General features: G+C 35.7%; 3 protein-coding genes across 11 annotated transcripts; 2 read left to right on the top strand and 1 right to left on the bottom strand.

The window, feature by feature from the left end:
• The first annotated feature begins 3,107 nt into the window (after positions 1-3,107).
• Positions 3,108-4,961, top strand: LOC111806796 (transcription factor VIP1). Its single transcript, XM_023692273.2, has 4 exons — positions 3,108-3,783; positions 3,880-4,012; positions 4,280-4,364; positions 4,448-4,961. The coding sequence occupies exons 1-4, from the start codon at positions 3,185-3,187 to the stop codon at positions 4,618-4,620; spliced, it is 990 nt and encodes a 329-aa protein (XP_023548041.1). The 5' UTR covers positions 3,108-3,184; the 3' UTR covers positions 4,621-4,961.
• Positions 4,962-5,074: 113 nt separating this feature from the next.
• EMB1075 (Pyridoxal phosphate (PLP)-dependent transferases superfamily protein) lies at positions 5,075-8,905 on the bottom strand. Of its 3 annotated transcripts, none has more exons than XM_087126500.1 (5): positions 8,750-8,905; positions 8,300-8,650; positions 7,971-8,202; positions 7,454-7,874; positions 5,075-5,801 (listed from the first exon to the last, which is right to left on the bottom strand). In XM_087126500.1, the coding sequence occupies exons 2-5, from the start codon at positions 8,607-8,609 to the stop codon at positions 5,232-5,234; spliced, it is 1,533 nt and encodes a 510-aa protein (XP_086982626.1). In that variant the 5' UTR covers positions 8,610-8,650; positions 8,750-8,905; the 3' UTR covers positions 5,075-5,231. The 3 variants fall into 3 exon arrangements, with proteins under 3 accessions (XP_086982626.1, XP_086982627.1, XP_086982624.1); XM_087126501.1 differs by having other exon boundaries at positions 7,454-7,590; positions 7,681-7,874; positions 8,300-8,879; XM_087126498.1 differs by having other exon boundaries at positions 8,300-8,881.
• Positions 8,906-11,179: 2,274 nt separating this feature from the next.
• Positions 11,180-25,596, top strand: LOC111799395 (serine/threonine-protein kinase STY46). Of its 7 annotated transcripts, none has more exons than XR_015420835.1 (18): positions 11,180-11,595; positions 13,676-13,790; positions 15,033-15,142; positions 15,277-15,396; positions 15,581-15,653; positions 16,713-16,823; positions 17,998-18,048; positions 18,301-18,440; positions 18,891-18,998; positions 19,975-20,048; positions 21,619-21,794; positions 22,655-22,771; positions 23,218-23,298; positions 23,501-23,551; positions 23,988-24,128; positions 24,217-24,306; positions 24,762-25,090; positions 25,197-25,596. XR_015420835.1 is itself a non-coding variant. In XM_023682863.2 (17 exons), the coding sequence occupies exons 1-16, from the start codon at positions 11,411-11,413 to the stop codon at positions 24,262-24,264; spliced, it is 1,701 nt and encodes a 566-aa protein (XP_023538631.2). In that variant the 5' UTR covers positions 11,180-11,410; the 3' UTR covers positions 24,265-24,306; positions 24,762-25,523. The 7 variants fall into 7 exon arrangements, 5 of the variants coding, with proteins under 5 accessions (XP_023538631.2, XP_023538630.2, XP_023538632.2 ...); XR_002815843.2 differs by having other exon boundaries at positions 24,762-25,107; XM_023682863.2 differs by having other exon boundaries at positions 24,762-25,523.
• Positions 25,597-27,200: the final 1,604 nt, after the last annotated feature.

The raw sequence follows: 27,200 nt of genomic DNA, 5'->3' as shown, positions 1-27,200 counted from the left end.
CACCACCAACTATACCATTATCTCAACTTTTTTTTTTTTTTTTTTTTTTTTTTGCTTTTTCTAATCTTATTAATCCATCCATTTCTTCTTAATCTTACCCAAATCATGATCTTAATTTAAGTATTAAAAAACTAATTTGACTCGTAATTATAGTTAAGCCGTAATGATCGTTATTTAGTGGCTAACGTTTGTATTCAAATGTGCGATGATTTTTTATTTTAATTAAAAAAATTGATCTGACTTGTAATTATCTCTTAAGATTTTTTTTAATCATATTACTGCAAAGTCTAGATTCAAACATGTGTTATGTGAGCTCGGGAATATAGATCGAGTTTATTCTTGGCTATATGTTTAAAAATTTTAGATTTAACCATGTAGGAGGTTGAGGAGTCTTACGACCCCAGTTGGGATTGGGCTTGGACGAGCAACAATTGATTAGGAAGTGTCTAGACCACTTGAACGTGCATATTTAGGTCATTATAGGAAAACTATCTCGGTTTTGTTTATATATTAGGTCTAGTGAATAAAATGGGTGTGTGAGAATATATCAAACGGAACTTGAGTAAAGTTGGTAGCTTTCATCCACCTTTCGTTGGGTGGTGCTTGTGTGTGGGGTGTGTTACTAGGAATCGGGCTTGAAGCTCTCGCGTTTCCTATGAGTATGGTTGTTGGTCATGACTATTACTAAAAACTCCAATGAAGATGAATATTTCACCTGGAGGAGTGTGCATCTTTTATCTTGGGTGTTCTTCTATCGTGTGACCTGTGGTCCTATTTTTTCAAGGCGGGGGCGTGAACTCTGACTCGATTCAGATATTTAATTCCGCTGCTGAACTCGGATAACAACCCTAAGGGTTTTCTGATGATAGTGGCGATATTGATGATAGTGATGAGATGTTCGGACTCCGCTTATTGGTCGGTTGAAATTTTGTGATTTGATTGGTTTGAAGATATAAGTAAGGCCCAAATTGAAGTTGGACCATCCTCTGTCTTTGGATCCATATTGGGCTTCAACGAAAGAATCACAAAAGTAGATTGGGTTTCGAAACAGGCCCATTGGGCTTTGGCCCATTATACCACATAACACAATGGGCTAAGTATATTTGTATTTTTAATAAAGAAATTACTTTTTTTTTCCTTCAACAATTTTAATCAATTAAATAATTGTTATTTTATTAAAAAAAAAAATTAATCTTTTAAAAATATAAAATATAAAATAAAAATGTCATAAAAAAATAAAAATAAATAAAAATATTTTTGTAATGGAATAAGTTACGAAGAGTTGAATGAATATAAAATACCACTCACTTGTAGTCGATATTGTCTTTTTTGGGCTTTTTCTTTCGGGCTTCTTCTCAAAGTTTTTAAAACAATAGGTTTCCACACCCTAATAAAGAATGTTTTGTTTTCCTCTCCAACCGATGTGAGATCCCACAATCCACCCCCCTTCGAGGCCCAGCATCCTCGTTCCTCTCTCTAATAGATGTGGACCCTCCAATCAACCCCTTTTGGGGCCAGCGTTCTCGGTTGCACACAACCTAGTATCCACCCTCATTTGGGGCTCAACCTCATCGCTGGCACATCGTCCAATGTCGGGCTTAAGACTCTCAATAAAATCCCAAAAGTTTTGGCTCGATAAGAAATATCAAGTATCTAATACCTTGTTCGGACTCAAGCGTTACACTATGGGTCTTGTCAAGTATGCATCATTTCGTACATAAGTGGTATCACTTACAGATGCATCAACCTTAATCTAAACACTTTACTGCAAGTTAGGACCCCAGAAGAGTCGTAGAAAGAAAGGAACACGAATATATTGTACATCATTATTCCTTTTCCTTTCATTTCATGTCATACACGAGGCCTCAGAGTATATAACATCAGTTTTAATACAACATTAATATCTAAAAAAAAAAAAAATCATCACAGCATAGCATATATCATAATCATCATGTTCCTGGATTATACAATATAGCACACGTTATACTATCCATCAGATCTACTTACCTCAATAACAATGTAAAATATACCGTCTTTGAAGCAATCTGAACTTCAACATAACACAATAACGTCCCAAATCTACGATATATATATGCTCTACTAGTCATAAATCCTACGTAAAATATATTTTTAATTGTATATAGTTTGGTCAAATTTATTTGTCTTAAATATGAATAAAAAAAGTTATTTATTTATTATTATTGTTTCTACCTGAATGAAGTCTAAATGAAGTCATGTTGTCTAATCGTTAATGGTAAGATGTCAATTTAATTCATGGATTATAAGTGTCGGTAGGGATGGAAACACCTCAATCAATTTCTAACCTAATTGCTCCAATTTAATCACAACTATATATTATAATTTCAGGACTAATTATTATATCATCGAAACACCTCAAGGGTGTGTGGTCTTGAGGTTGGTAGCTCAACTGATTAGACTTGGATGACTTGCAGGTTTCGATCTCCAAGTGGCTGGGTCTCGAGGTAGATAGCTCAACTGATAAAGGTTGTAGATCACGACACGAATTAATATGACACTGTATCAACTCATTTCCGTTTTCTATATACATAATAACTCAGTTCGTACTTTAAAATACAGAAAAACATTCTATGCTCGACTTGACACTGTGATGTCCTACATTAGTTGGGGAGGAGAATAAACCACCATTTATAAGGATGTGTAAACCTCCCCTTAAGAGACGCGTTTTAAAGCCTTGAGGGGAAGTCTAAAGATGACAATATCTGCTAGCGGTGGATCTGGGCCGTTACAGACACCCCTTCCCCTAGGAGACGGCTTCCCTCGAAAGGGAAAACCCAAAGAGGACAATATCTGCAAGCGGTGGATTTGGGCTGTTACGGTCGAGATTTGGATTATTTGAATTTGGTCTTTACCTATGGAAAATTATTGAATACTTTTTATTTTATTTTATTTTATTTTATTTTCTCTTTATTTGTTTACAACTGAAATAACTTCCTCCAAATTACACAATACCACCAAAATTTGATAATATGAAAGCAAAGTAATGCCCACTTTTTCCTCTTATTGTGTTTTTGACCCTTAATTTTAGAAAATTACAATCTCACCCCACTAATCCCGCTATAATAGCTTCTTCTTCTTAACCATGTCCAAAACTTGAGCTCGCTCAGCTACTTTCTTTCTCCTCTGTAGTTCATCTTAAGTTTTGATGATGGATTTGAACTTCACCGCCCGGAAACCGCCGCAGACGGCGACGAGGATGGACATAGAACAGATGCCGGAGACTCCACAGCGTGGCTATCACCATCGCCGTTCTCACTCCGATACATCTTTCCGCTTTGCTAATTTCGACGATCTTCTCCTCTTCGATCATCCCGACCACGATTTATCATCTTCCCTTCGTTCTCCCTCGCCGTCGCCGTCTCCGACGCCGGTGGGCGCTCGTATGGCTCTCGATTCCTTCAATTCAAAGTCCCCTGACGACGCCTCTGCCTCGAAACCTAAAGCTAGTAACGATACCTCGGCTTCAGACTTCTTTGGTGCTCACTGCCGGAGTTTGTCGATGGATTCAGACTTCTTCGACGGCTTAGGGATCGCCGGAGACGGCAGCGACGGTGAGGTACTTGGTGGGAGGGTAACGGTCGGGGAGAAGAAGATCGGTCGCCATAGGCATAGCAATTCCATGGATGGCGCTTTGACCTCGTCGTTTGAAGCTGAATCCACCGGCGTAATTGATTGCTCCAAGAAGGCCATGGCACCTGATAAACTCGCTGAGCTTGCTTTGATGGACCCTAAAAGAGCTAAGAGGTTGTTCATCCGTCATTTTCGGCTTGGATTATTGAATTTATGAGTCGCTGTCTTTGATTAAGTCATGATCAGTTCGGGATTAATCTTCCATTTCAGGATCCTGGCGAACAGACAATCTGCTGCACGATCCAAGGAGAGGAAAATACGTTACACAAACGAATTAGAGAAGAAGGTGCAGATGCTTCAATCAGAAGCGACTTCCCTTTCTGCACAGGTCACTGTATTACAGGTATAGCTTCTATTTTGTTGTAGCTTAAAGGGGAAGGGAATAAGAACAATAATCTTTTATCTGTTCTTACTTTACAAGTCCCACGGGTGGGCTGTAGCTATCAACTGGACTTGTTAATTTGTTGTGCTGATGGAGGAACTGGTGACCTTGACTTTTCAAGAACTGTTGAACAGATAATCAGGCTTTATAATTTGTGGGTTTCTTGATGAATTAGAAAAGGTGGGAAACTGTTAATTAAATCAAGCCCTGTAATCTAATATGGTGCAGAGAGATACCACTGAATTGACTACTGAAAACAGAGAGCTTAAACTAAGGCTGCAGGCCATGGAGCAACAAGCCCAACTCAGAGATGGTATGTGTGGTTCTTCTTCATCATTCATCTTCTTACTTACTATGGCTCATATAAAAATGGTAACTTGAGGTGGTGGATTACAGCACTGAACGAGACATTGAAGGAGGAAGTGCAACGGCTGAAGATAGCTGCAGCTCAATTGCCTGTTGCAAATGGCAGCTCGTTCAACATTGGAGGAGGGGCGCTACCCCCTCAATTCCATACTCTCCAGCCATCCTTGCATCAGTTTGGCAACTCTCAGAATCATCAACAGTAATAGCTACTGCTGGCTATGATGCTCCACCATCACAGCTTCTCGGAGCATAATCCGCCAATCCGGGTCAGTTATCGATCTTCCTGGAATGGCTTTTCCTCTTTTTCCTGAGTAACATCTTCAGCTAATCCATTACTTGATATTTTATTTCGAAAGCTAAGGAATTGTAGCAGCATGTGTCTTCTACATTTGAATTTGTATCGAGTATATTTGTAAAAACAAACAAATACATGTGTATAGAAAGCTGTATTATCTCTTTGATGATTGAGGATTGTATTGTACTACCACTCAGCAAATAATAGGGCCTCTCTTCTTTATGAGCGACCAAATCATATTTCTTGTTATGAACGAACTGTTCTCCTCATTTAATATCAACTTCCCTGAGAGAGATCAGATATTTATTCAACAATTATTTGGTTCAGTATTTACAAATAGATAAATAGTGATGAGGGAGGAGTTCTAGAACATACTATTATTCATTGATACTCGGAATACTCGCCTACAGCCGTTCATTAATACTCGAAACACACGACTATAACAACCAGAATTCAAGTGAATCTAGAGTTTCACTAGAAATAAGCAACGCAACATAATAAAGCTACAATAAAAGCATATCAAGTCCTGTGCAACTTACAGGCACAGTTTTCCTTTCCCAACTCTGCTGCGAGGCAAGGAGGTTGATCTTTGTCTTCAGCATACCAGGTTGAGCGTTTTTCGGTCAATTCTGCTATGAAATCATCCAGCTTCTCTTGGATAACATTGGGCATTACCACAACATGAGCAATATTTCCTTCGCATGCAAGCTGCCACCTACGAACAAACTCTTCATCTCGGGGTCGTTCAAACACAACGGTGCTGCTAAGTTCATTCAGCATTGCGCTAATTCCTGCGTCAAGAAGCCGGCCTTTCAGGTAGTGTGCATTTCTGAGACACTTCTGAACTTCCTTTTGAAATCCTGTATAGCCTTTTCTGTTGAGGGTGTACCAAAGGAAGATAGGAGCATGGCCATTCCGGCTTCCCATGATTGTGGCATCCCTTGAGGCTAGATACTCAACATTCCTTGAGAGGGCATTTATATGCTCCAACCTTGTAAGCTGAACACCACAAGGCATTGGACATCCAATGAACTTGTGACCTGAAACACTAACACTTCCAATGGGCTTCTTAAACGAGACCTTTGGTGCCTGCTCAAAAACAACACTAGTGAGCCGGGATGAATTACAGAAATTCAGATTGAAAATTACCAGCAAAGAAGAAGAAAAAAGAGATACCCAGTTCTATATTTGCTTTCATTTCATGCAAGACAACAGTGAAGGGGAATATAAAACCAAAAGATAATCGCGAGTATGTTTTAAAGCTTTAACGTGTATGAAAATGATTCAGCCGTTCACTAATCAAATGTTAGTACAAAAAGTAGTTCAAATAGAGGGGCAAAATTTTACATACAATTACATTTTTTATACATATAATCTTTCAATTCTGAAAGTATAGGTAGGAGAGAGACAAAGTAGAGAGACAACTTTAAAATTCTAATGTTTTTATACAATTTCCTTTACATAAGACGAAGTGAGAAGGGTTCCTTCTCCATTCTGCCTTTGCCTAGCAACCATTAGTTGTGAGATTTGGAAGACTGGGTGAATACTTGAAGTGGGGAGCAAAAATCTTATATACTACCACTAGATCGAAGGAATGACATAGCTTTAACAGATAGGGGGAAATCTAAATTCCCACATTATTACTATTACCAAAGGAACTCCATAACCAGATAAGTTTGTCGCCTAAACTGAGACTCTCCTTGATATCCACTGACTCCCTTTGATATCAAAACATTTTGAGCAAAAGACAATAATAAATGATATGAAAACTAAGGTTTATAGAAGGTTAGGAAGTATGCTTGATTCACTAGGTTCTACCATAATAGGGCCCAATCATACTATGAAGAAGAGTTTAAACCTAGCTTATAAGAAATGTTATCAATATGCTTAACACATGCACGTCAGACATTGTTTTCAAGGAGATAGGTAGCAAGAAAGAGGAGCATAATGTGCAAGAATCTAATAAATAGTTCAGGCCAAATCCTAAAATGTATGATATTAAGTAGTTGGTCATTTCTGACCAAGTCAATGATGTTTAGCTAGTCATTTTAGATGATCAGCCACAACAAGATTGATGCAACATCCAAACTCTAACAAGGGTTGATAATAGGAATGGTGGTGAATCTTGGACAGCGGGAGAACGTTTGGTCCAGCAATATTGTGCAAGTGAAGAAGAGCAATGCTGCCTTCAAAGCTCTTTCATCAGGTGTATGATGATGACTGGAAGCCCTAGCCAACTTTGTGCTTGCAGACGAAGTATGAAAAAGAGAGTATTCTTTGGAATAGGTGAAGGTAAAAAGGTAAAAGTAACATTGATAGGATAGGAGGCCACAATTAGCAACCAAGAACTACGGTAAGATAGGAGAGTAGCAACTGCACAAGCAACCACCCTTTCTGAAATAATTAGAAGGCAGTCGGTAAAACCCAAAAGAAAAAAAGGTGCAGTAACTTGGTCTGGAAGAAAATAGATATGTATAATTATAGAGGGATGACGGTGGTTGTGTGAATTTTAACTAGCATTTAGAGCGTAGCTCATTGGAAAGGCTCCAAGGCATAGGACCCAAATTGGATAGTAACCAAGTTCCTTCAAGTCAGTACACAACCTACAAGAATTTTAATCTTATGGATGCAATTAAGCTCGAGCACGGGGCATTTACCTTGTGTGAGATGTAAAGAAAAAAAACAGCGAAAGTCTGAACATGCCCTATCGAAAATTGTAAGTAGGCAAAAAAGTCACTTACACGTTTGACAAAAGGCATCATAAGTCCAAACAATGCCCCATCACAATGAATATAGAACCGATCATTTGAGAATCCACATTCGTTGAGTGTTTGTATCACAAGATCAAGATCATCCACGGCTCCTTTCACAGTGGTTCCTGTAACAAGAATTCCCTCAATTCCCACCAATAAAACGAATATGATCCCCTTTCTAGTTGCAAACATGAAGAAAAGGAAAGAGAATTTACCAATATTGACATTGAGTATAGCTGGCTTGTCTTTGTTAGCAAGCAACTTGAGTTTAAGGTCAGCACAATCGATCTCACCAGATATCAGAGTTCCAACCTTCACACAATCCATTCTATACATTCTAGCCGCTTTAAAAACGGAATAATGAGATTCCTGAGAAGCATATAGAATCCCATCTGGCAAAACTTCTCTCCTACAAAAAAAAAAAAAAAAAAAAAAAATTCACCACTGCTAAAAAAGCATACATAAACACCGTACATAAGAGTAAATCAAACTCAATGAAACTAACCCGACGAGAATCCCATGAAGGTTGCCTTCGGTGCCACAATTTGTAATGTAACCCCAATAGTCGTTTTTCTCAATCTCCCAAAGACGAGCAAACCAATCCAAAACCCCAACCTCAAACTGCCTCGAGTGCACACCGTAATTGCTTTCAATGAACGGATCGCCGAGATTGTTAATCGAGAAATGCTGCAACTGACCCAGAGCACCGTAATCGAAGTCCAAATTATAAGGGTAACCTAAAACAAATAGCAGAAATACAAATCCAAATCAGAACAACGAACATTTGAATTTCGCAACCGGAAACAAGACAGAGGTTTCAAGAAACTAAAAAACCTAAATGATGCTTAGTCCTCTCGACGAGATTCTTTCTATAGCGAGCCAACACACTAGCCATGTAAGCATCCTTGTCACCAGTGGATTCATCATTGGCATCTGGCTCGGTGATGGTGAAACAAGTAGTGTGGACATTTCTACCGAGCACAATCTCCCTCTTCCCATTCTGTTTCAATTCCGCATGATGTTCTCCATCGAGATCCACGCCGTTGGTCAGAGACTCCAAAAAAAGACCACTGGGATCCAAATCTCCGATCAAAATCTCAGCCTCACCGTTCTTCTCACTCATCCCCATCGCGCTGCCAACCATATCTCACTAATCTTCCTCTCAACAACTCTTTCTCTTTGTTTCTATTCCAGATCTCAAAAACCAATCAAAACTTACACTCCAAACAGATCTCAAAAACGGAAAGTAAACGAAAGAGACAGTTACAAAGATGAAGACGGAACCTGAGTGGCTAGCCCGAGGATTCGCGCTCGAGACGGAAATGTGCTGGAATCAAGAATGTTGCGCCGTGTGCTCTTGCCAAGGGAGGAAGAAAGAGAGAGAGAGAGATGAAGATGAGTATCTTAAGTTCACATGTGATGATCATGAAAAATTATCGAATCTTCACCCTTTTATTAATGACTTAATTATGCATGCCTTTAATAATCATTTATAAATTTATATAACTTTATCTCCAAATATAATTAATATAAGATCTTTTAGCTATGAAATTAGCCGAGAATATATTTTGGTAGGGTTTGACAATAGACGTTGTCATGTCTTATATTGGTTGGGGAGGAGAACAAACCAGGGTGTGGAAAACTTCTCCTAGCAGACGCGTTTTAAAGCCTTGAGGGGAAGCCCGAAAGAGAAAGCTTAAATAGGATAATATCTGCTAGCGGTGGATTTGGGCCGTTACAAATGATATCAGAGTCAGACACCAGACGATGTGTCAGCCTTCTCGCTGTTCCCCGAATGGGGGTAGACACGAGACGGTGTGCCAGTAAGGACGCTAATCCCAAAGGGGAATGGATTTGGGGGCGGTCCCACATCGATTGGAGGAAGGAAAGAGTGACAGCGAGGACGTTGGGCCCCAAAGAGGGATGAATTGTGATGTCCTACGGAATATAACAAACCACCATTTATAAAAGGTGTGGAAACCTTCCCCTAATATACGCTTTTGAGAGGAAGCTCGAAAGGAAAAATCCAAATAAGACAATATCTGTTAGCGGTGGATCTGGGCTGTTACAGATGCGGTCGAGAATATTAAAAAATTAATTAATTAATTAAAATTAATGTACATTAATTAAAGCAATGATATTTTCGGGGGTAAAAAAAGAAATGGTCGGGAGGGCATACACATGTGAAAGGGTGGGCCCCAGAAAATAAGTAATTGAATATTCTTACGGAAAATGAAAGGAGAGCCGACATCGCCCGAATCACGTGATTCCGCTTTGGAATCTCCTAGAAAGCCACGTCAGATGTTCGATTTACGTTTCTACCCCCGTTCGTTTTTTTAGTCTAAATTATAAAATATGTATATTTAAAATTTTCTATTTATTTAAAAAAATAATTATGAGAAAAGTGTAATTGCTTTTAAAACTCTTTTGGAGTAGAAATATCGTAATAAGCAAGAGTCAACCTTTATTTATTTATTTATTGTTGTACTTTCAAATTGAAAAAAATAAAATAAAATAGTATTACATTTTTTTTTTCACAATTTAAGGGCATAATTGGACAAACTAATATGATTAAGTCAGATTGTGACTAAAATAATATTTTATTTATGGTATTTGATTTTGTGAGGATAGGGTTGAAAAGAGAAAATATCTTGATATTTGCGAGGAGGCAAACATAATGAAATTAATTTTTTCACATATTTATTTATATGATCTATTACAACTCGACTTAATAAATGTTCTCATAATAATAATTAGTAAAAATATATGTTTTAAAAACATTAAATAATATAAATGCAGAAGTTATGGTAACTTTGTTGTCTTATTAATTAAAAATAATTAGTAAGTGACTTTAATGTTGGAATTTGTGCACTTTGCTTTTATACACGCAGATGCTGGGTATAACATATTCGCATACTTCGAGCCCTTGGATATACATGACGTTCAATCAATCATATTTTAGGAATCACGACTAATTTATAAATTTGAATCTTATTGGCTATGGGTACCGTTAGGAATCACTACTCTCCACAATTGTATGATATTGTCCACTTTAGGTATAAGCTCTCATGACTTTGCTTTGAGCTCCCTAAAAGGCTTCATACCAGTGGAGATAGTATTCCTCGTTTATAAACTAATGATCATTCCCTAAATTAGTCAATGTGGGACTCACTCTCAATAATCCTGAACAGGTAATTCAGTTTGGAGTACAGGTCATCGTTGAAAGACACACACAATCAAAGATGAATTATCTACTGGTTGGTTTTAAATAATGTTTATAAATACTCGAGAGCTTTGAATTTTCTTTTTAATAGTTAATTCCCGTCTTAAAAACTTAAAAATACCTATAAATATTTTTATAATATATGGAATATTACTTTTAAAATATATAATTAAAATTTTAAAAATAACAATTAAAAGAATATAGTTTAAAAAAGTTATTGGTAAAAATTGATGAGGATCTCATATTTTACAGCTGTTAATTAGACAGCATGACCTGCAGCCAACTGGTTGAGATTACAGAACCGCGTGGGGACTTTAATTATCATCTCGTAATTAAAAGCAAAACGGAAGGGTATTTTCGTCAATTAAACCGAACATTCTTCGTTTTTGACACGTCAGCCTTATACAGACTCTATCCAGTATCCATTTCCATTCTGCACCAACTTTCGGAGTATAAATAGAAACTATTAAAACAACCTTCGAAATTCGCTTATTTATTTGGCCTCTAAATTTCAAAATCTTTATGACGAATTTGCCCTCCATCTTCACTTCAAATTACCAAACCAGTCCATCTTCTTCCTCAAGATTCTTCAGCAGTCAAAGATCCTCTCTACTGAGCAATAAATATCCTAATCTTCTTCTCTGCCTTTCTCCTCCAATTTTTCCCTATCTTGCTATCTTTCCTAATGGCTTTTCCTCGTCTCTGTTGATTCCTTGGTGGATATGGATTTCGTTGAAGGTGTTGGAGAGAGTTCTTCGCCGCCTCGAAGCTTTGGTGCCTTCTGTGGTGTCCACGATATTCGGAACGATGTTTATACTCGGTTGGTTGAGAGTGGACATGAGGAGGCCGCTTCTAATCCACTGTTTCGTGAGAACTTGGATGCACACTTTAATCGCTTGCCTCCAAGGTAGTTTCATTCGATATTTTTAACTCTGATTTGAATTTTTGACTTTTTGTTTCTAGCTTTGTTTTATTTTCTGTTTTCTATGTGTTTTCACTCTCTTTTTGTGTTTGATTTTGAGTTGCTTTAATGGTGTGAGTGTTAGTGTAAGTGCTTTTTGCATCCTTTGCTTTAGTTGCTTTTCGATTTTTTCCTAGGAATTTGTAGTGGATGTAGTTTGTCTAACTGAATTAGGAAGCTGATTAGTGATTCCTGATTTTGGTGGGGGGATTTTTCCTTTCTATCACATGTCTGTCATAATCCTACCACCTCTGCGTAATTGATATGCTGTATTCTGATGCTGGGAGGGTTCGTGAGATGACGATTTCTTTTTTGAATTTTCTGTTTTTGATAACAAAGAACGGATTCTTTTTAATTGCTTGTTTTAGTTTTTGAAATTTAGGTCATATTTTAAAAGCGTGTTCAGAAATTGAATGGTTAATTGAGACTTCATTGGTTTTTTAAATAATTATTACTAGACGATATATATTAAATTTGGATTGCATTTTTACTTGTTTGTAGTAAGGTTGAACTTCCCAGCTTAACATCTTAGTGCTTAAATATTACAAACAATGAAGGAACAATGGCGTAGTCATGATATGGATGAAGGCGAGAGTTCATATGTAATTTGATTGAAGGTTGATATGCTGTAGAATACAATTATATTGATTACGAAAATAACCATTTATATTCAAGTCAAGAGAAAGGTTAGTTGTTTTACATGAATGCTCCTTGGAGCTGGAGGCACATAATTATTTGAGATGCTTATAATTGACTTGTACTTTAGACATTAGAATTTAGAACTAGTGTTCATAGCAACATGTAAAATGTTCAGTTTATTCTTTCAATGAATCTTTTTTAAGTGTTGTTGTCAGTCATGGTCCTGATACATAATATTCTAAAGAGCCCTCTAACGTTGTTTCCATAAATGGTGAGATATTGTTCTTCTTTCCTAGCTATTCAATGGCCGAGGTGAGAAATTTGATCCTAAATGGTGTCACTTCTTAAAAACAAAAAGTTCAGGCTCATCCTACCACTTAGATAGACGAACAGCCACTAGCTACTTAGCTTTTAAGGTTATAAGAAAACTCACTCTAAGAGCAAGGAGTAACCGTAAGTGATCTTTGTGAGGGTCACTGAACTTTTGCTTTGGCTTTGAAAGAACGTTAGGGGAAGACGAGGTTGCCCTCAACTTGATCATCCTATTTGTTGACTGGACCTTTAATAAGATAAAGTCTCTATTCATCATGCTAGCTAAGGGTCATATATTGCACTTGCATTTTTTATTCTTTCACAACGTTTCACTTCTATTATATGAGTTCATTTTAATAAAAGTACTTCTCTGATTCCATTCAGAGTTTGGGAAGCATTTTTACTTGTCATCACTGTAGTTATTGCCTTAGTTGTTCCATTAAAAAAGACTTTCACATTTCAACATTTTCTTCCCTACATAACTAATATGTTCCGAGTTCATCAGTGCATCTTCTGACTTTAGAAAATGATGTATTTCTGATGAAGTTACTGAAATTTAGATGAGGACTGAAAGTATTTAGTAGTTTGTTTGGAGACACAGGGAACAGATTAAAGCGCTTTAAATTTTATTTTGATGATTAAATTTTTTTGCTATCACATCTCTTATGCTTGCTAAGCTCTTTGGTAGTACTTGTGAGTGGAAAAGAAAGGCAGATTTTTTTAACATAAGGATCAAGACTTGAAGTACTATAGAATTTTTAAACTTGTATTGTGTCATCTCAGACTTTTTTGGATAAGAAATTTACTAATGTTATAAAAAACTACTTCAGTTTTTTTTCAAATAATAATCCAATGGCTTGGGCTTGGCGCTTATGGCTTATCTTCATCCCCTACTTTATGATCTTTTTGATTATGTTTTCTCATTGGAAAATAGAAGATGGAATTCTGAATGGCAGGCAAGTATAGGAGTAAAACCTATAAAAATCACATCGCTATATGGTATTTTTGGGTAGGGAGGGTCTACTCCATTCTTCTTAAATTATTAACTTCGTTTTTGATAATTATTCTGTGTCAGTTATGGACTTGATGTTAACATGGAAAAGGTGGAAGATGTTGTGTTACATCAAAATCTTCTTTCTCTAGCAAAGGATCCAGAGAAGTGCCCTGTTTACCACATTCGCTTTCTCGAGGTATTTTTTCAATTCTATCTGTTAAATTTGTAGAGGAAACTAATGGGTATTGTTGCTTGGCTCTAAACGTTCTTATAGTTTTGTGCATAGAGTGTGATTATCCCAAACATATGGTGAAAACATATAACCTGAGGCAAAAATTAGAAAAATGCTTGCAGAAAGAGAGAGATATTATCAGTTTCCTATTGATGACTAGTTAGAGAGGGACAAGTTGGAATTACTGTGTATGGGGTCACATAACCACAACTGCTGAAGGTCGAACTTCCTAATATCAGAGAAAAAAAAACTGAGGATGGCACATTGCGACGGACTGCATCAAATTGCCATCGGTAGCACCTGGAGGGTAGGAATGCTATTCTGCTTGTTAAATATAATCCTCCCCAGCCCCTGCATCTTCTCGAATATCCAATACAAAATGAATCTAGAATGTGGTTGTCTGGATTTTCAGCAATATGGTTGCACAGAAGAAAGTCAGATGGTTGTACAAAAGAATTAAGATAATACGTTATATAATTTGACAACGATTTATGTTCTTTCCTGAATATTGATTGATATAAGCTGTTCTATAAGTTAGTGGCTGCATTGGTCATTCATATTTTGTAAGATATAAAAGTACTGTAATTTTTTTCCTTTTATTATATATTTATTTGTTTATTTATTTATTTTCTGGTAGTCCACATGCCAAAATAGATCTAATGATAATTTTGACTTTAAGGACAATCATAAGGAAATAGTTGTTTTGGGATTCTGAAAACTTTGCATTATGTTCAGTCATTTGGTTCAAGAGAAATGAGAGATTTTCTGAAAACCGATTATGTGGATATAGACGATAGGAGGATATTTACTCGTTGGTGGTCTGAAATGTCAATATAAAATCTTTGTATTTTGATTCTTCTCTTGTCCCGTTGCATTTAGGTATGAAATTATTGTCCTTTTTTCGTAATGATTCTTTGTACCCTTGTAACTCTGTAACAATCTCTCGTATCGATATACTCTGTATTAATCTCTTTTATACCCGTGCAACTCTGCCCTCACTCCAATCACTTTGTTTCATTTCCCCAAAGGTTCACATGTTTGTTCTCTCGTATCGATATACTCTGTATTAATCTCTCTTATACCCGTGCAACTCTACCCTCACTCCAATCACTTTGTTTCATTTCCCCAAAGGTTCACATGTTTGTTTCAGCTTTGTTTTAGCGGTTGGAGGTTTTATTGCTCTACATTTTTCTTTTTGTTTTGTAGCACATATGTACTAAAACAGATGGCAATGACGATGAAGAACTTGATAGTATTCTTCTAAGTGGTTCATCTAATGAGGCAGCTGATAAAAGTTTTCCAGTGTCACACAAGAGGTGATTCTTGGGCTTATTGCATTTTCATCAACAGGCCAACTGCCTCTCCCCTCCCTTCTGCCCTCTCTCCAATCACCTTGTTTCCTTTCAACAAATAATTTATGTCAATTGGTTTCTTAATCATTGATTTTCAGAATAAGGGGCAATATACTTGACTTTGAGCCTTGTTCCAAGCTTGAGGACTTAAAACTGGATGTTAGAAAGAACTCAAAGGCCATGGATGGGAGATATCATATGGAAAGTTTTTCTAAAAGGTACAATTTAATTGAAGAAAATGAAATTTATGATTTATCATAAGCCTGTTCGTATTTGGTATTTCTGTGGATTCATCATGCTGAAAATTCTTGTAGTTCTCCTTAGGGTTCATTTTTTACGTATAATTATTTCTGGCCATCTCTGTAAAAAGAAATTAAGATGTTTGATAAAAGCACAATGCAGGCAGGGTATTTCACACGTACCGGTACATGAAGTGATATTTTCAACTGTTGACAAGCCTAAGCTTCTTAGCCAGGTAAGCTGGACTGTGTATTATCTTTTATTTATTTATTTATTTATTTATTTATTTATTTATTTTTATTATTGTCTCGTATATGAATCTTTTAAGAAGCCAAACCTTATTAGCCAGGCATGCTCTTTGGTGGCTTGTTCTTAATGCTCCTGTACTAAATGAGCTGACATATATCAAGGTTGGAATTCCACATTTATGGGAGTTATAGAATTTATCATTCTTTCTTTTTTAGTTCCTAACGGTCCACTTAGTTTTGTAATAGGTGCTTATTATTTCTTACTAGCTTTCTGGTACAGTCTTTGGTAGATGGATCGAAAGGAACTACAGAACTTTTAGCAAGGGTGGAAACTTTTCGATAGTTTTTCTTAAAAAGAATCAATTTTAGTGGCTACATTATCTACGTGTTTGTCACTCTCTTTTGAACGACTAGAGTCCACAAGATGTTTTTGGCAGGTGGGAGAATTTTTATTTCATCAAGAAACCTTTTGTATTGAAAGAATGAAATATACTTGAGGGAACCCTTAGGTGCAACTTAGGACTATATGATTACTTGTTTCTAACAAATGCTATATAATGTAAGAAGAGGAATACCTTTCCAATGTATATAGATGGAGGGACGTAATTATAAAAAGCTTGTACTCGGTAAAGAAGTAATGAAAAGATATATTGACCCAAATTTCATGGTACCCTTCTAATCTTGCCGAAAGACTTCTATTCCTGAATAACTAAAAACCCTAAAAAAGGCCTTGACAACATTGAACCACAAGCACAAAGTTCTTCTGACTATCAGAGAGGTCATCAATTAATGCATGTAATTTAACGCATGGAATATATCTATCTTCAAACCCAAGGGTACGCAAATTGAGGGCTAAAAATGCTAGAAGCTTGTATCTGAGATGGACAGTAAATGAACAATTATGGGGCGTTTAATGCTCATACTAGGTGTTGAGAATAATTTCGACTTCTCTCCTTGTCATTTTTCTGTAGATCAACATTATGAAAATGTCAATGTGGTAGCATTCACTCTGGTTTTTCCTAACAAGTTTTCAATTTTTTTTCTAGCTGTCTGCTTTGCTTTCTGATATAGGACTTAACATTCGAGAAGCACATGTCTTTTCAACATCTGATGGTTACTCCTTGGATGTATTTGTGGTGGATGGATGGCCTGCTGAGGTACAGTATTGTGATATATGTTCAATGTATAGTTTAGGCCTCTGTACTGTACATTTTCTATCTTATCTTGTCGAATTTTGTGGTTTTATTCTCTTATACTTATCATATCCACAATTTGCATGATATGCAATTATCATATGGAATGATGGTAAACTCTGGTATATCTTTGCTATTTTGTTGAAAGTTTTCCCTATTTCCCTCATTATTTCTTGGTCCTACCTTCCTCATGTCTCTCTCTGGCCTCCAGAAAAAGAAAAAAAATTCTTGGTTGAAGAACTGTAGATTTACTCTGAGAACTGACATCGGCCTTATAAGTTGCATGTTTGCAACAGCCACCTAGGATCATCATTGACCATAGTTTTATTATATATTTTTTTAAACTTAGGTCACGGCAAAATAAACATGGCTAAAGATTCACTTAGGGAACATAAATAGACGAATAATCTAAACATAAGGAAGGTATCTACCATCAAGGAGTAAGAGTATTAGTGGAAAAAAAGATTACCCTATTAGGGACTTATAAAAAAACGAAAGAAATTAAAAGAACTTTTTTTCTCTCAACAACTAAACAAAAGAAAAAGAAAATGACATGAATTTAGATTAATCAAAATAAATGATATTTCTATGCTAGGATCCAAACTAATAAATTTGTCCATTCAACTAGGCGGTTTTTTAACGTCTGTTTTAAATATTTTTATGGATTGGCCTAGTGGTCAATTAGGGTAAAAATGTAAATAATAAAAAGGTCAAAGAGAATAGGTTAAGTTATGGTGGTCTTATCAACTTTAGTGTCTATGAGGTGCTTTGGCAATCAAATGTAGTTGGGTTGGACGGTTGACTACTAAGAATAGCTGAGGTACACATCAGTTGAATCTTGACATCTTAATATATTGAGGTATGTGCAAGCTGATCTGGACACTGGCGGATATTAATAAAGAGAGATGAAAACATGTATGATATTATTGCATATGATGTTTAACAAAGATTCTTCACATTTTGCATTTGTATCTAAGAATTTAAATGGAAAATTGTATCAGACGGGTTGCTTAAAAAATTATGGTTTATCCCAGGACTGCCACCTTCTAATATTTTAAGGAGGACTGGTATTATGTATCCTTTATGACAGGATCTGTGCTGAGTCCAAATGTTGCTGACTTTGCAATCTTGTGACCAGGAAACTGATGGCTTGTACGAAGCTATGGAAAAAGCAGTTGCTAGATATGAGGTAAACTATGTCTTTTGGAAATGATTCCTTATAAGAGATATTAAGTGAAATGGTTATTGCTGAATGAGTAATAGTCCCTATATATTTTTGCAGCAAATGCCCGCATCAATAAGTTATAATACTTTAACCAATTATTATTTTTGTCTTTTTGTCATATGAAAATTTTAGTGATTTGTTTTTTATTGCCTGAACCTCTTTTTTCCTTCCCGAAGAGAGAATATAAGGAAAATAATGCACAACTTTGGAATGCAGGGGTCGTGGTCTGGTTCTTCACACTCTCATTCAGCAGTCAAGAAAGCATTAGACGCCCAGACAAAATCAGCAGATTGGGAAATAGATAGACGGTTGCTGAAGATTGGCGAAAAAATTGCAACTGGATCTTGTGGTGATTTGTAAGTTTGAACAAAAAACACACTTTCATTTGACTATGTCTAGAACCATGGTTCCGTTATTAGGAGCTTACAAAAATTGCATCTGAATTAATTACATCTGGGTATATTGTGGTGATATGTGACATGGAAGTTGAAGACTCGTATTATTTTCAAATTGAGCAATAAAGTTAAGTGACCATCAACCATTAATGGTCAATAAGGGTTTGGAGCGAACGAGTCCAAGCTAGGACTTAGAGGGAGTGAGTTCAAGCTATTGTGACCACCTCTCTAGTATTTGTTCCAACCTGGCTCAAACACTCTTGATATAAATAATAATAATAATATAAATTAAGCAGTCATCGTTGCCATTCATTCAAATTTCATATGATAAAATTAGATGTTTGCTATTTATTTTTTCTTTGATTTCTGACAGCCTTTTTATGTGACTCATTTTGCTTTACTTGTCTACAGGTATCATGGACTATATCTTGGTCAAGATGTAGCTGTCAAGATATTAAGATCAGAAGATCTAAATGCTGATTTAGAGGATGAATTCAATCAAGAAGTGGCAATTCTCAGGTAATTTTGATGTGTGATAATAATATTTTTTTGGAAAACTATCAAATCTGAGTTTATGAACTTAGGGAATGCAGACAGAAAGATGAAAAATGTTGAAAGTGTACACATTGGGAGATGCACATTTTTCACCCATTATGATAGATATTATGAAATAGGTTAAAATATCATTTTGGTCCATATAATTTAGGGCTTGTTCTATTTTGGTTTTTGTACTTTCAATTGTCCAAATTTACTTTCCCTATTATTTCAATGAACCTTAAAAATAGTCCCTATCGTTGGTTTATGTGAACTTTTCCCCCAAAAACAGACTATTAGCCTTTCTCCTATAAAATTTTGAATCATATTCACATCGTGTTTTTTTTTAATGAAATTATTATTATATAGCTAATTTCGATAAAAATTAACTTCAAACTAACCATGTGGAATCATTTTAAGATATATTAAAAGTATATGGTTTAACATTGGACGCTTGAAAGTACTAAAATGGAATGATCCAAAGTATATGGACTAAATGGTGATGAACCTATGAGATATCTTTCTTTATTTTGTTTTTAGAGGTGATCAGGTTTAGATTATTTTACATATAGGTGGCTTTGGAAAGAGACTTCCTAAAATTTATGACTGTTCAATTAATTAATCAGAAATAAACTTGCACTCCTGAAAGTGGAATTACAAAATATGATGTTCATGAAATTCTTGGCATTCAGTGATGGTAATAGAATTAAATACATTCGTATTGAAATAATCTTTTAGCAGATAGCAATATTGGTTAGGTGCTACGGATTAAAAAATCTTCATATTCCTGGAACTGTTTTGATGTTCCAATTCACATTTCCCCTACCCATTGATAATGGTTTCCTTTTATCTCAACATTATTGAGGGATAATTTCCAGAGTTATGTTTTAATCAATTTGTTATAGGTGTATCTACCGCCATACATCCTTTGTGAAGGGATCTTAATTAATCTGATATGCAGGAAGGTCCAGCATAAAAATGTAGTTCGTTTTATAGGTGCATCTACAAACTCTCCACATTTGTGTATAGTAACAGGTATAGAAATCTCTGCTCTAGTGTTCCTTCTTTATTTTCTTGTTTCTTCTTTTTCCATCATCAATCTTTGCTTAGTTTACATATCTATCTTGATAAATGTTCGCCTGCTACCGACCAGAGTTGCATGCAAAAAAGTGCTGTTCTGCAACAATCAGAAGTTAGTTGGTCTAGTGAAGCTCTCCTAACTTCAGGTTCTAACGCAAGGTTTTGATTGAGGGCCTCATTGTTACCAGAAATAGTCACCGTCCTTAGAGAGTAAGTTGGCGTCTGAAATTGACCTAACAATAGTTTTGGCAAATAGACAAGACTTCTTGGTGTCTTCGTCATGCAATACTTCGTGATGGTTATTAGACAGCACAAGGAAGCGAAGGACTCATTATTATTATTTTTTTTGTCTACTACCGGGGGGGGGGGGGGGGGGGGCGGGGGGAAAGAATTGGTTTGATGATTTTTTTTTTCTCTTTGAAAAGGTGTTAAAAAAAACTTTTACTGTCTTAAGATACACAAAAGCCTGGGAATAACATGTCTTGGAAGACCACAGGGAAGAAATGAAGAGTTTGAGGTGGGGTAGATAGGTAGTTATAGAGTTTGAGGTGAGGGCTCTAATTTCTTCCCCATTTTGATCTTTCTACCATTTCAATACAAATAAGTATGTGGGGGGGGGGGGGGGGGGGGGGGGGGGGGGGGGGGGGAGAAAAGAATTGGTTTGATGATTTTTTTTTTTCTCTTTGAAAAGGTGTTAAAAAAAACTTTTACTGTCTTAAGATACACAAAAGCCTGGGAATAACATGTCTTGGAAGACCACAGGGAAGAAATGAAGAGTTTGAGGTGGGGTAGATAGGTAGTTATAGAGTTTGAGGTGAGGGCTCTAATTTCTTCCCCATTTTGATCTTTCTACCATTTCAATACAAATAAGTATGTGGGGGGGGGGGGGGGGGGGGGGGGGGGGGGGGGGAGAAAAGAATTGGTTTGATGATTTTTTTTTTTCTCTTTGAAAAGGTGTTAAAAAAAACTTTTACTGTCTTAAGATACACAAAAGCCTGGGAATAACATGTCTTGGAAGACCACAGGGAAGAAATGAAGAGTTTGAGGTGGGGTAGATAGGTAGTTATAGAGTTTGAGGTGAGGGCTCTAATTTCTTCCCCATTTTGATCTTTCTACCATTTCAATACAAATAAGTATGTCATGTCTATCTAATTGGTACCCTGGGAGGCTGGGAGCATGAATCTAAAATTGAAATATTGATGAAGCTGTCTCAGTTTCCATTGGAGATCAAGAGTATTTTGATATCAACTAATTTGATGGAAGACCATAAAATCAGTTTAACATGAAAGTAGTTTTTGATGTAGGGATCACAACTTTGGTGTGATTTTTTAGTAGGGATGACTGTTGCAACAATAAGAGAGTAGGGAAATTTTATTGCAACTTCTGTCTCTCCAACTGTATGTTTACTATACCCTTGAAATGTCTTTCCAACTGGTGTGATCTTAAATTCTCTTTCTTCTGTTTTATTGTATTTGTGTTCTATTTGTATTGTGGAATATAAATCTTAATTCGTTGTTTCTTGCAGAGTATATGCCTGGAGGGAGTCTTTATGAGTACTTGCACAAGAATCATTGCGTGTTACAGCTGTCGCAACTGCTGAAGTTTGCTATTGATGTTTGTGAAGGAATGGCATACTTACATTTAAATAACATTATTCATAGAGATTTGAAGACAGCAAATCTGCTAATGAACACTGAACATGTAAGACTAGAACCTTATTCTTACTGCAATTTGCTTTGTTAGCTTCTGAATTGTAGTAGTGTAGGCATCTTAAATGATTATTTTAATGTCAAACGGGTTTTATTTGTATTAGGTGTTGGAAAATAAAATTAAAATGAAATATATTTCAAAGTTTTTTGGAGTTTGAAAGAAGTCATTCCCTCCCTTAGATAATGGGTAAAAAACCAGGGTAACCAAACTGAAACGGCTATACAAACGAGATATAGCTCTAAGCTCTAAGTAATTCACTCTACCATCAATAATTAACAGTCACTGTTGCCCCAAGCTGCCTGTAAAGGTCAATATATTAAGTGGTGTCATGTTATCCTCTACGAAATATATATGGTGTCTTCATGTATAACTGCTACTTTGAACTAGTCTGTTGTTTTCTTGAATTGGCGTTTTGTATTATTGGTTAACATTGCTAGGATCCTTTGGCTGTTTGATCATTTCTGTAACTTCTGAACCGATTGCACACACTCATTATTACTTCAAAGTCGGCAATATTTTGTTCATTGTTTGTTGTAGCAGGATTTGGGTTGTTTAGCTTTTGGATATTCTCTTGTTAAAAAATAGTAATGCCAACATTTAAAGAGATGAAGTTAGGAAACTGTTAACGTAGCTCACAATTTTACATCATGTTTTTTTATTGTAAATTTTCTGCAATAGTATACCTTACAATTACTTCCTGTTGACTTAGTCAGCCTCATCTGAGGATTCTGTTCGCTTTCATTTAACTTATGGAGAATTAATAGAGGGCATGGATATAAGTCTATATACGCCTATTGATGTGCTTTTATGAGCTTGTACTGATAAAATTTCAATCTTCTCACGAGTAATAGGCATGCCCTCTTGTTGTGTTCAAGGTTGTAAAGGTGGCAGATTTTGGTGTCGCGCGATTCCAGAGCCAAGGAGTCATGACAGCGGAAACTGGAACATATAGATGGATGGCGCCTGAGGTGATAGATCTGTCAGTGGATATTCTGTGTATATATGTATATATATTAATAGATCTTTCATCTCTTAGAAGTTAAAACCATTTGATCGTCCTGTATTTACTGGAAATGCCTGAAAATTTCTCTTGGGACTGATTTGTTGGTTCAGTGCAAGGTTGCCCTATGAAATAGCTATTTTCTTTAAATATGTGTTTCCTCTCTCTCTCGCTCTATGTATACATAGATAAACTGATTTTTTTATTTTCAATAATATACATGGAGTTCCAATTTTTATTTATTTTTTATGCATTTTTTTTTTTAAGACATGAGGCCAGAAGTAAAACTTTCACTACTAAGATTTACAAATTACTAAGCCAACTTAATTTCTGAATTTAGAAATTGTATTTTATAGTATTGACAGCATTTCATTTGACTTCAATCTTTTGGCGATGAATAATTTTTACCTCAAGGTAATAAATCATCTGCCGTATGATCAGAAAGCAGATGTTTTCAGTTTTGCGATTGTGCTGTGGGAACTAGTTACAGCAAAGGTACGTCTCAAGTCTGACTACAATGCTAAATTTTCTTTGTTTTTTCACTTTCCTGTTATATAATAGGGCAGTTATACCGAGCAATATTATGTATAAGATGGTTAGATATCTTTATTATTATTTTGTTGATCGCTTAATATTTATACAATAATTACTCCAACGTTTGGGATTATCCTTTTGACCCAATCTTTTGGCATCTCAGGTTCCTTATGATTCATTGACACCGCTACAAGCTGCCCTAGGAGTAAGACAGGTTTGTATATGTCCTAATTTTTGGCGCTTTACTAAAAATATATGAGAAGATCAATTTTTTCCTTCCCATATGTAGCACCTATTGATCAATGATAAATGAGGAAACTTGACCGTAGCTGTTGTATAAATTTCCGTTTGATAAGAAAACTCATGCTTATGATACACGAATGGGAAAACTGAACAGAAAATTCAATTTAAAGTTTGTGAAAGGAAAGATGAGGGCAATTGAAAAAGGTTGCTGATAAATATATACAAAAGTCCAGATAATTAGGATGAATTGAGGATATATTTAGAAGAATTCTCCGGTTGCTGGTTTTTTACTTTTCTTTAGAATTCCTCAAGTTTTTGGTATGGAGTCCAAAGCATTGCATTATTTCCCATTTAGCAACCTGACAGAACGCAGTATTCAAGGGTTAGATTTTACAATCTGTTTTCAGGGACTACGCCCGGATCTTCCCGAAAATGTGCACCCTAAAGTATTGGATTTGATGCAAAGATGCTGGGATGCAGATCCGGTCAATCGGCCTCCATTTACTGAGATAAAAGTTGAACTTCAAAATCTCTTGGAAGAAGTTCAGGTAAGCTTATTTGTACCTTCCTCTTTGTCTTTTCAGCCTCATGGATAATATGCAACCCTTCTAACTTTCTGCTCCCATGTGGGCTTAGATGTGTACAAAATATGAAGAAAATCATGCAGCGGTTAATGGGAGCTGATGTACTTGTAGAAGGTGCAGTAAATCAATTCGGCTTTATCCTGTATGTATCTTGCGTGAGGATATTTATTTTGTTTTCCCCTTTTCAGTTCTTCATATAGTCATACAAATATTGTACATGTGAAAAAAAAAAAGAAGCATAGAGGCTACTCAGTTCAAAAAAAAAAAAAAAAAAAAAGAAAGAAAAGAAGTAGCATGTTCTCATTACAAAATTACTTGACCCATCGGGATATTTCAGCAAATATAGTAAAATGAGCTGTTGTTAGCCTTCCAAGTTGTTCAACACACATTTCTTTTTCTTAACTATAGGTGTATATATTTGCTTTGTTCCTTAAACACATCATAATGCTTCTTTTTCTCACTTATTTAGAGGCCATACATTATAGAAGATTTGGCAATATCTTATATAATTATTAGTAGGTGATCAGATTCTTTCTGATTTCTTTCTCAAGATGTATTTTTTCCTTGCAAGTAACTTTAATTGTGTTTATGCTTTAGGCAATCATGCGTGAATTTTGGTAAAGTGTTGTTTAGTGGTAAAGGAGAAGTCTTTATTGAATGTAAAATCTGGGAAAAGTGATATCGATAGTTTCCAAATTGGCTGGCACCACCCTTTCCTATGAAGCAAAGGGGGTCTAGGGAAAAGCAGTGTGGAGCTAGCTAACAAAGGAATCAATGGTTTGTTTTAGAAAAACTATCTGAAGTTGCAGGTACTCAATTTACTCAAAAAGGGCAGAAAATAATACAAATTGAAGTGTAAGATATCATCCTTTTATTGATTGTTTCGATTGCTAAGAATGGGCAATCATTGCTTCACTTCATCAAGAGTAAGCTTCTATCAGTGGTAAATTACTGATTTCTGTACTTGCTGATTATTAATGAAAGATAATCTCGATCTCTATTGATTTATCTCTTTGTAATTAAAATTAACAGTCGAAGGTAAGGGAAATTTGGGAGATGAAGAGAGTAAGATGAGCTCTAAGTTTTACAGGGTTTAATGTTGTTATTGAAAGTTCTAGAGACGACTTGTGCTCGTCCCTAAATGGAATGACTCTCCTAGTGACGTTGACCTGCATTCCCATGTCTGCTCTTCTCCACCTGTAAACTCAAGACGTTGGTTTTGTCAAGATACGGCTCTTTTCTTTTGAAGTTTCGAGGACTTATTAAAAGTTTTCATTTGGATAATTTTCACTCTAAATTGTTATGAATTATTGGTAGAAGAAGAGTTGTAATCAAGTTCAGCTATTTGAGTCGATCAAACTTGATTATTGTAGCAGCCATACTAAAATGGAAATGGTGGCCAAGATATATGAAGCCAACTTTGCTTCGTGAATGTTTATTTGAGGTCTAGTTTCTGGGCACAATAATGATAGCATTTGTTGTTTTAAGTAAGAAAAGTAGGTTGAAGCAACAATGGGGACTGACTTTCCTCCATTTTACCTTTTCTAAAATCCATGGATGTTGAGAGGTCCGATCATTTCAATTTTGGTATGCATTAATCCTAACTTCATTTGGAAGGATTTGTTATTTATGGATTCAAATGAAACTATTTCATTAGAGTTCATCACAGCTAAAGAGCTGCAAAACAATACCTTTTTTTTAGCTTTCCATAGACTCAAAAGACCTCATTTTTCAAAAAGTGATCGGTGTAGAGAGTAATTAATGAACCGTTCCATCAAATATAACATTCTATTACGTAAAGTTGTTCGATTAGTTTTCGAAAAGTTTCACTTCAACTTTCGAAATTGTTCTTATAATGGATGAAAATTGGCATGGTTGTACTGAAACTACGAGGCACGTGATATCATTTGTAGCATTATTATTCATGTAATTAGTAGCTCACCGTTTTTATTTTGTGAATTGTATTATAACTTTTATTAATATCTAGGTGTTTCATTTTTCGTACCCCATATTTTTTATACTAGAAAACAATATTAAGCGTCAAATCATATATGACGTCACGTAGTCTCAATCCAAGAACAATTTCAAAGTTTAAGCGTCAAAATATATAATGCCTAATTGAAATCGAGAATATTTCTATCTAATTTAACCGTGACCGTGAGTATATTTGTTGATTAAATTTTGTGTGTGAATATGTATTTTAGGGTTTAAAGAGTATTGCTTTCAGAATTTTGTAGATGAATTTCCAATGCATCCAAGTTGAATTAATGGAACTTTGGTGTAACCAATTAAGTTGAGATTCATAAATGAATTTGCAGGAATATCACTGATTTCCAGTAAAAATAACAGCTTTCATCAAACAAAAAGAGTATCCACTCATAGCTATTTTTGTTGATATATTCAAACTTGGATTCTTCTTCTTGTTTCATACTAAAAACTCTCATTACTTTTCAACAAACTGTTACTGTTCTTATGAACCTAACCCCACTCTTCTCAACTATACCTCACCAATAAATACGATCACGACACCTTCACATGAATCACGTAACGACCCAGATCCACCGTTAGTCGATATTGTTCTATTAGACTTTTCCTTTCGGGTTTGCTCTCAAGGCTTTAAAACGCATCTGCTAAGAAAAGGTTTACACATTGTTTTGTTCTCCTCTCCAACCGATGTGGGACATCACAAATCAACTACTCATAATTTTCTACCCAAAATACGTACAAATTAACATGACACTCTCAAAAAAATTAATTTTCGTTATTGTTTAGCTTAAACTTTTGGGTTGATTGATGGTTTAACATGATATAGAGTAGATATGTGAATGAACTAAGACCATATCCGAACAAGAGTGATCTATTAAATAGAGTGGTCAAAAATGCTACAAACAATTGATGGTTACTACTTATACAACCACGTGCATCTCCCTTTTGATTACTCAATCATTTTAACTTCAATGTAAAGTAAGCTCAGTTGGGAGAAATTATGTACGTGGGTAGTTTCTTGTGAATTATTTTACGAAACATGTGATTAAG

This window comes from Cucurbita pepo, chromosome 1 (genome assembly GCF_057944985.1).
Source record: "Cucurbita pepo subsp. pepo isolate OVF chromosome 1, ASM5794498v1, whole genome shotgun sequence".
Taxonomy (NCBI): Eukaryota; Viridiplantae; Streptophyta; class Magnoliopsida; order Cucurbitales; family Cucurbitaceae; genus Cucurbita; species Cucurbita pepo.
The sequence above is the reverse complement of the archived record's forward strand: the minus strand, read 5'-3'. Positions and strand labels throughout refer to the sequence as shown.

What these genes read in the sequence shown, in the direction of transcription:
- EMB1075 (XM_087126500.1), bottom strand. Translation starts at nt 8,609, where the DNA reads ATGGTTGGCAGCGCGATGGGGATGAGTGAGAAGAACGGTGAGGCTGAG. An exon ending in GAGGACTAAGCATCATTTAG is followed by an intron (nt 8,203 to 8,299) that starts GTTTTTTAGTTT and finishes TATTTGTTTTAG; the next exon opens with GTTACCCTTATAATTTGGAC. An exon ending in TGATGCCTTTTGTCAAACGT is followed by an intron (nt 5,802 to 7,453) that starts GTAAGTGACTTT and finishes GTTTTTGAGCAG; the next exon opens with GCACCAAAGGTCTCGTTTAA.
- LOC111806796 (XM_023692273.2), top strand. Translation starts at nt 3,185, where the DNA reads ATGATGGATTTGAACTTCACCGCCCGGAAACCGCCGCAGACGGCGACG. An exon ending in GACCCTAAAAGAGCTAAGAG is followed by an intron (nt 3,784 to 3,879) that starts GTTGTTCATCCG and finishes CTTCCATTTCAG; the next exon opens with GATCCTGGCGAACAGACAAT. An exon ending in ACAAGCCCAACTCAGAGATG is followed by an intron (nt 4,365 to 4,447) that starts GTATGTGTGGTT and finishes GGTGGATTACAG; the next exon opens with CACTGAACGAGACATTGAAG.
- LOC111799395 (XM_023682863.2), top strand. Translation starts at nt 11,411, where the DNA reads ATGGATTTCGTTGAAGGTGTTGGAGAGAGTTCTTCGCCGCCTCGAAGC. An exon ending in TTTAATCGCTTGCCTCCAAG is followed by an intron (nt 11,596 to 13,675) that starts GTAGTTTCATTC and finishes ATTCTGTGTCAG; the next exon opens with TTATGGACTTGATGTTAACA. An exon ending in ATAGATGGATGGCGCCTGAG is followed by an intron (nt 22,772 to 23,217) that starts GTGATAGATCTG and finishes TTTTACCTCAAG; the next exon opens with GTAATAAATCATCTGCCGTA.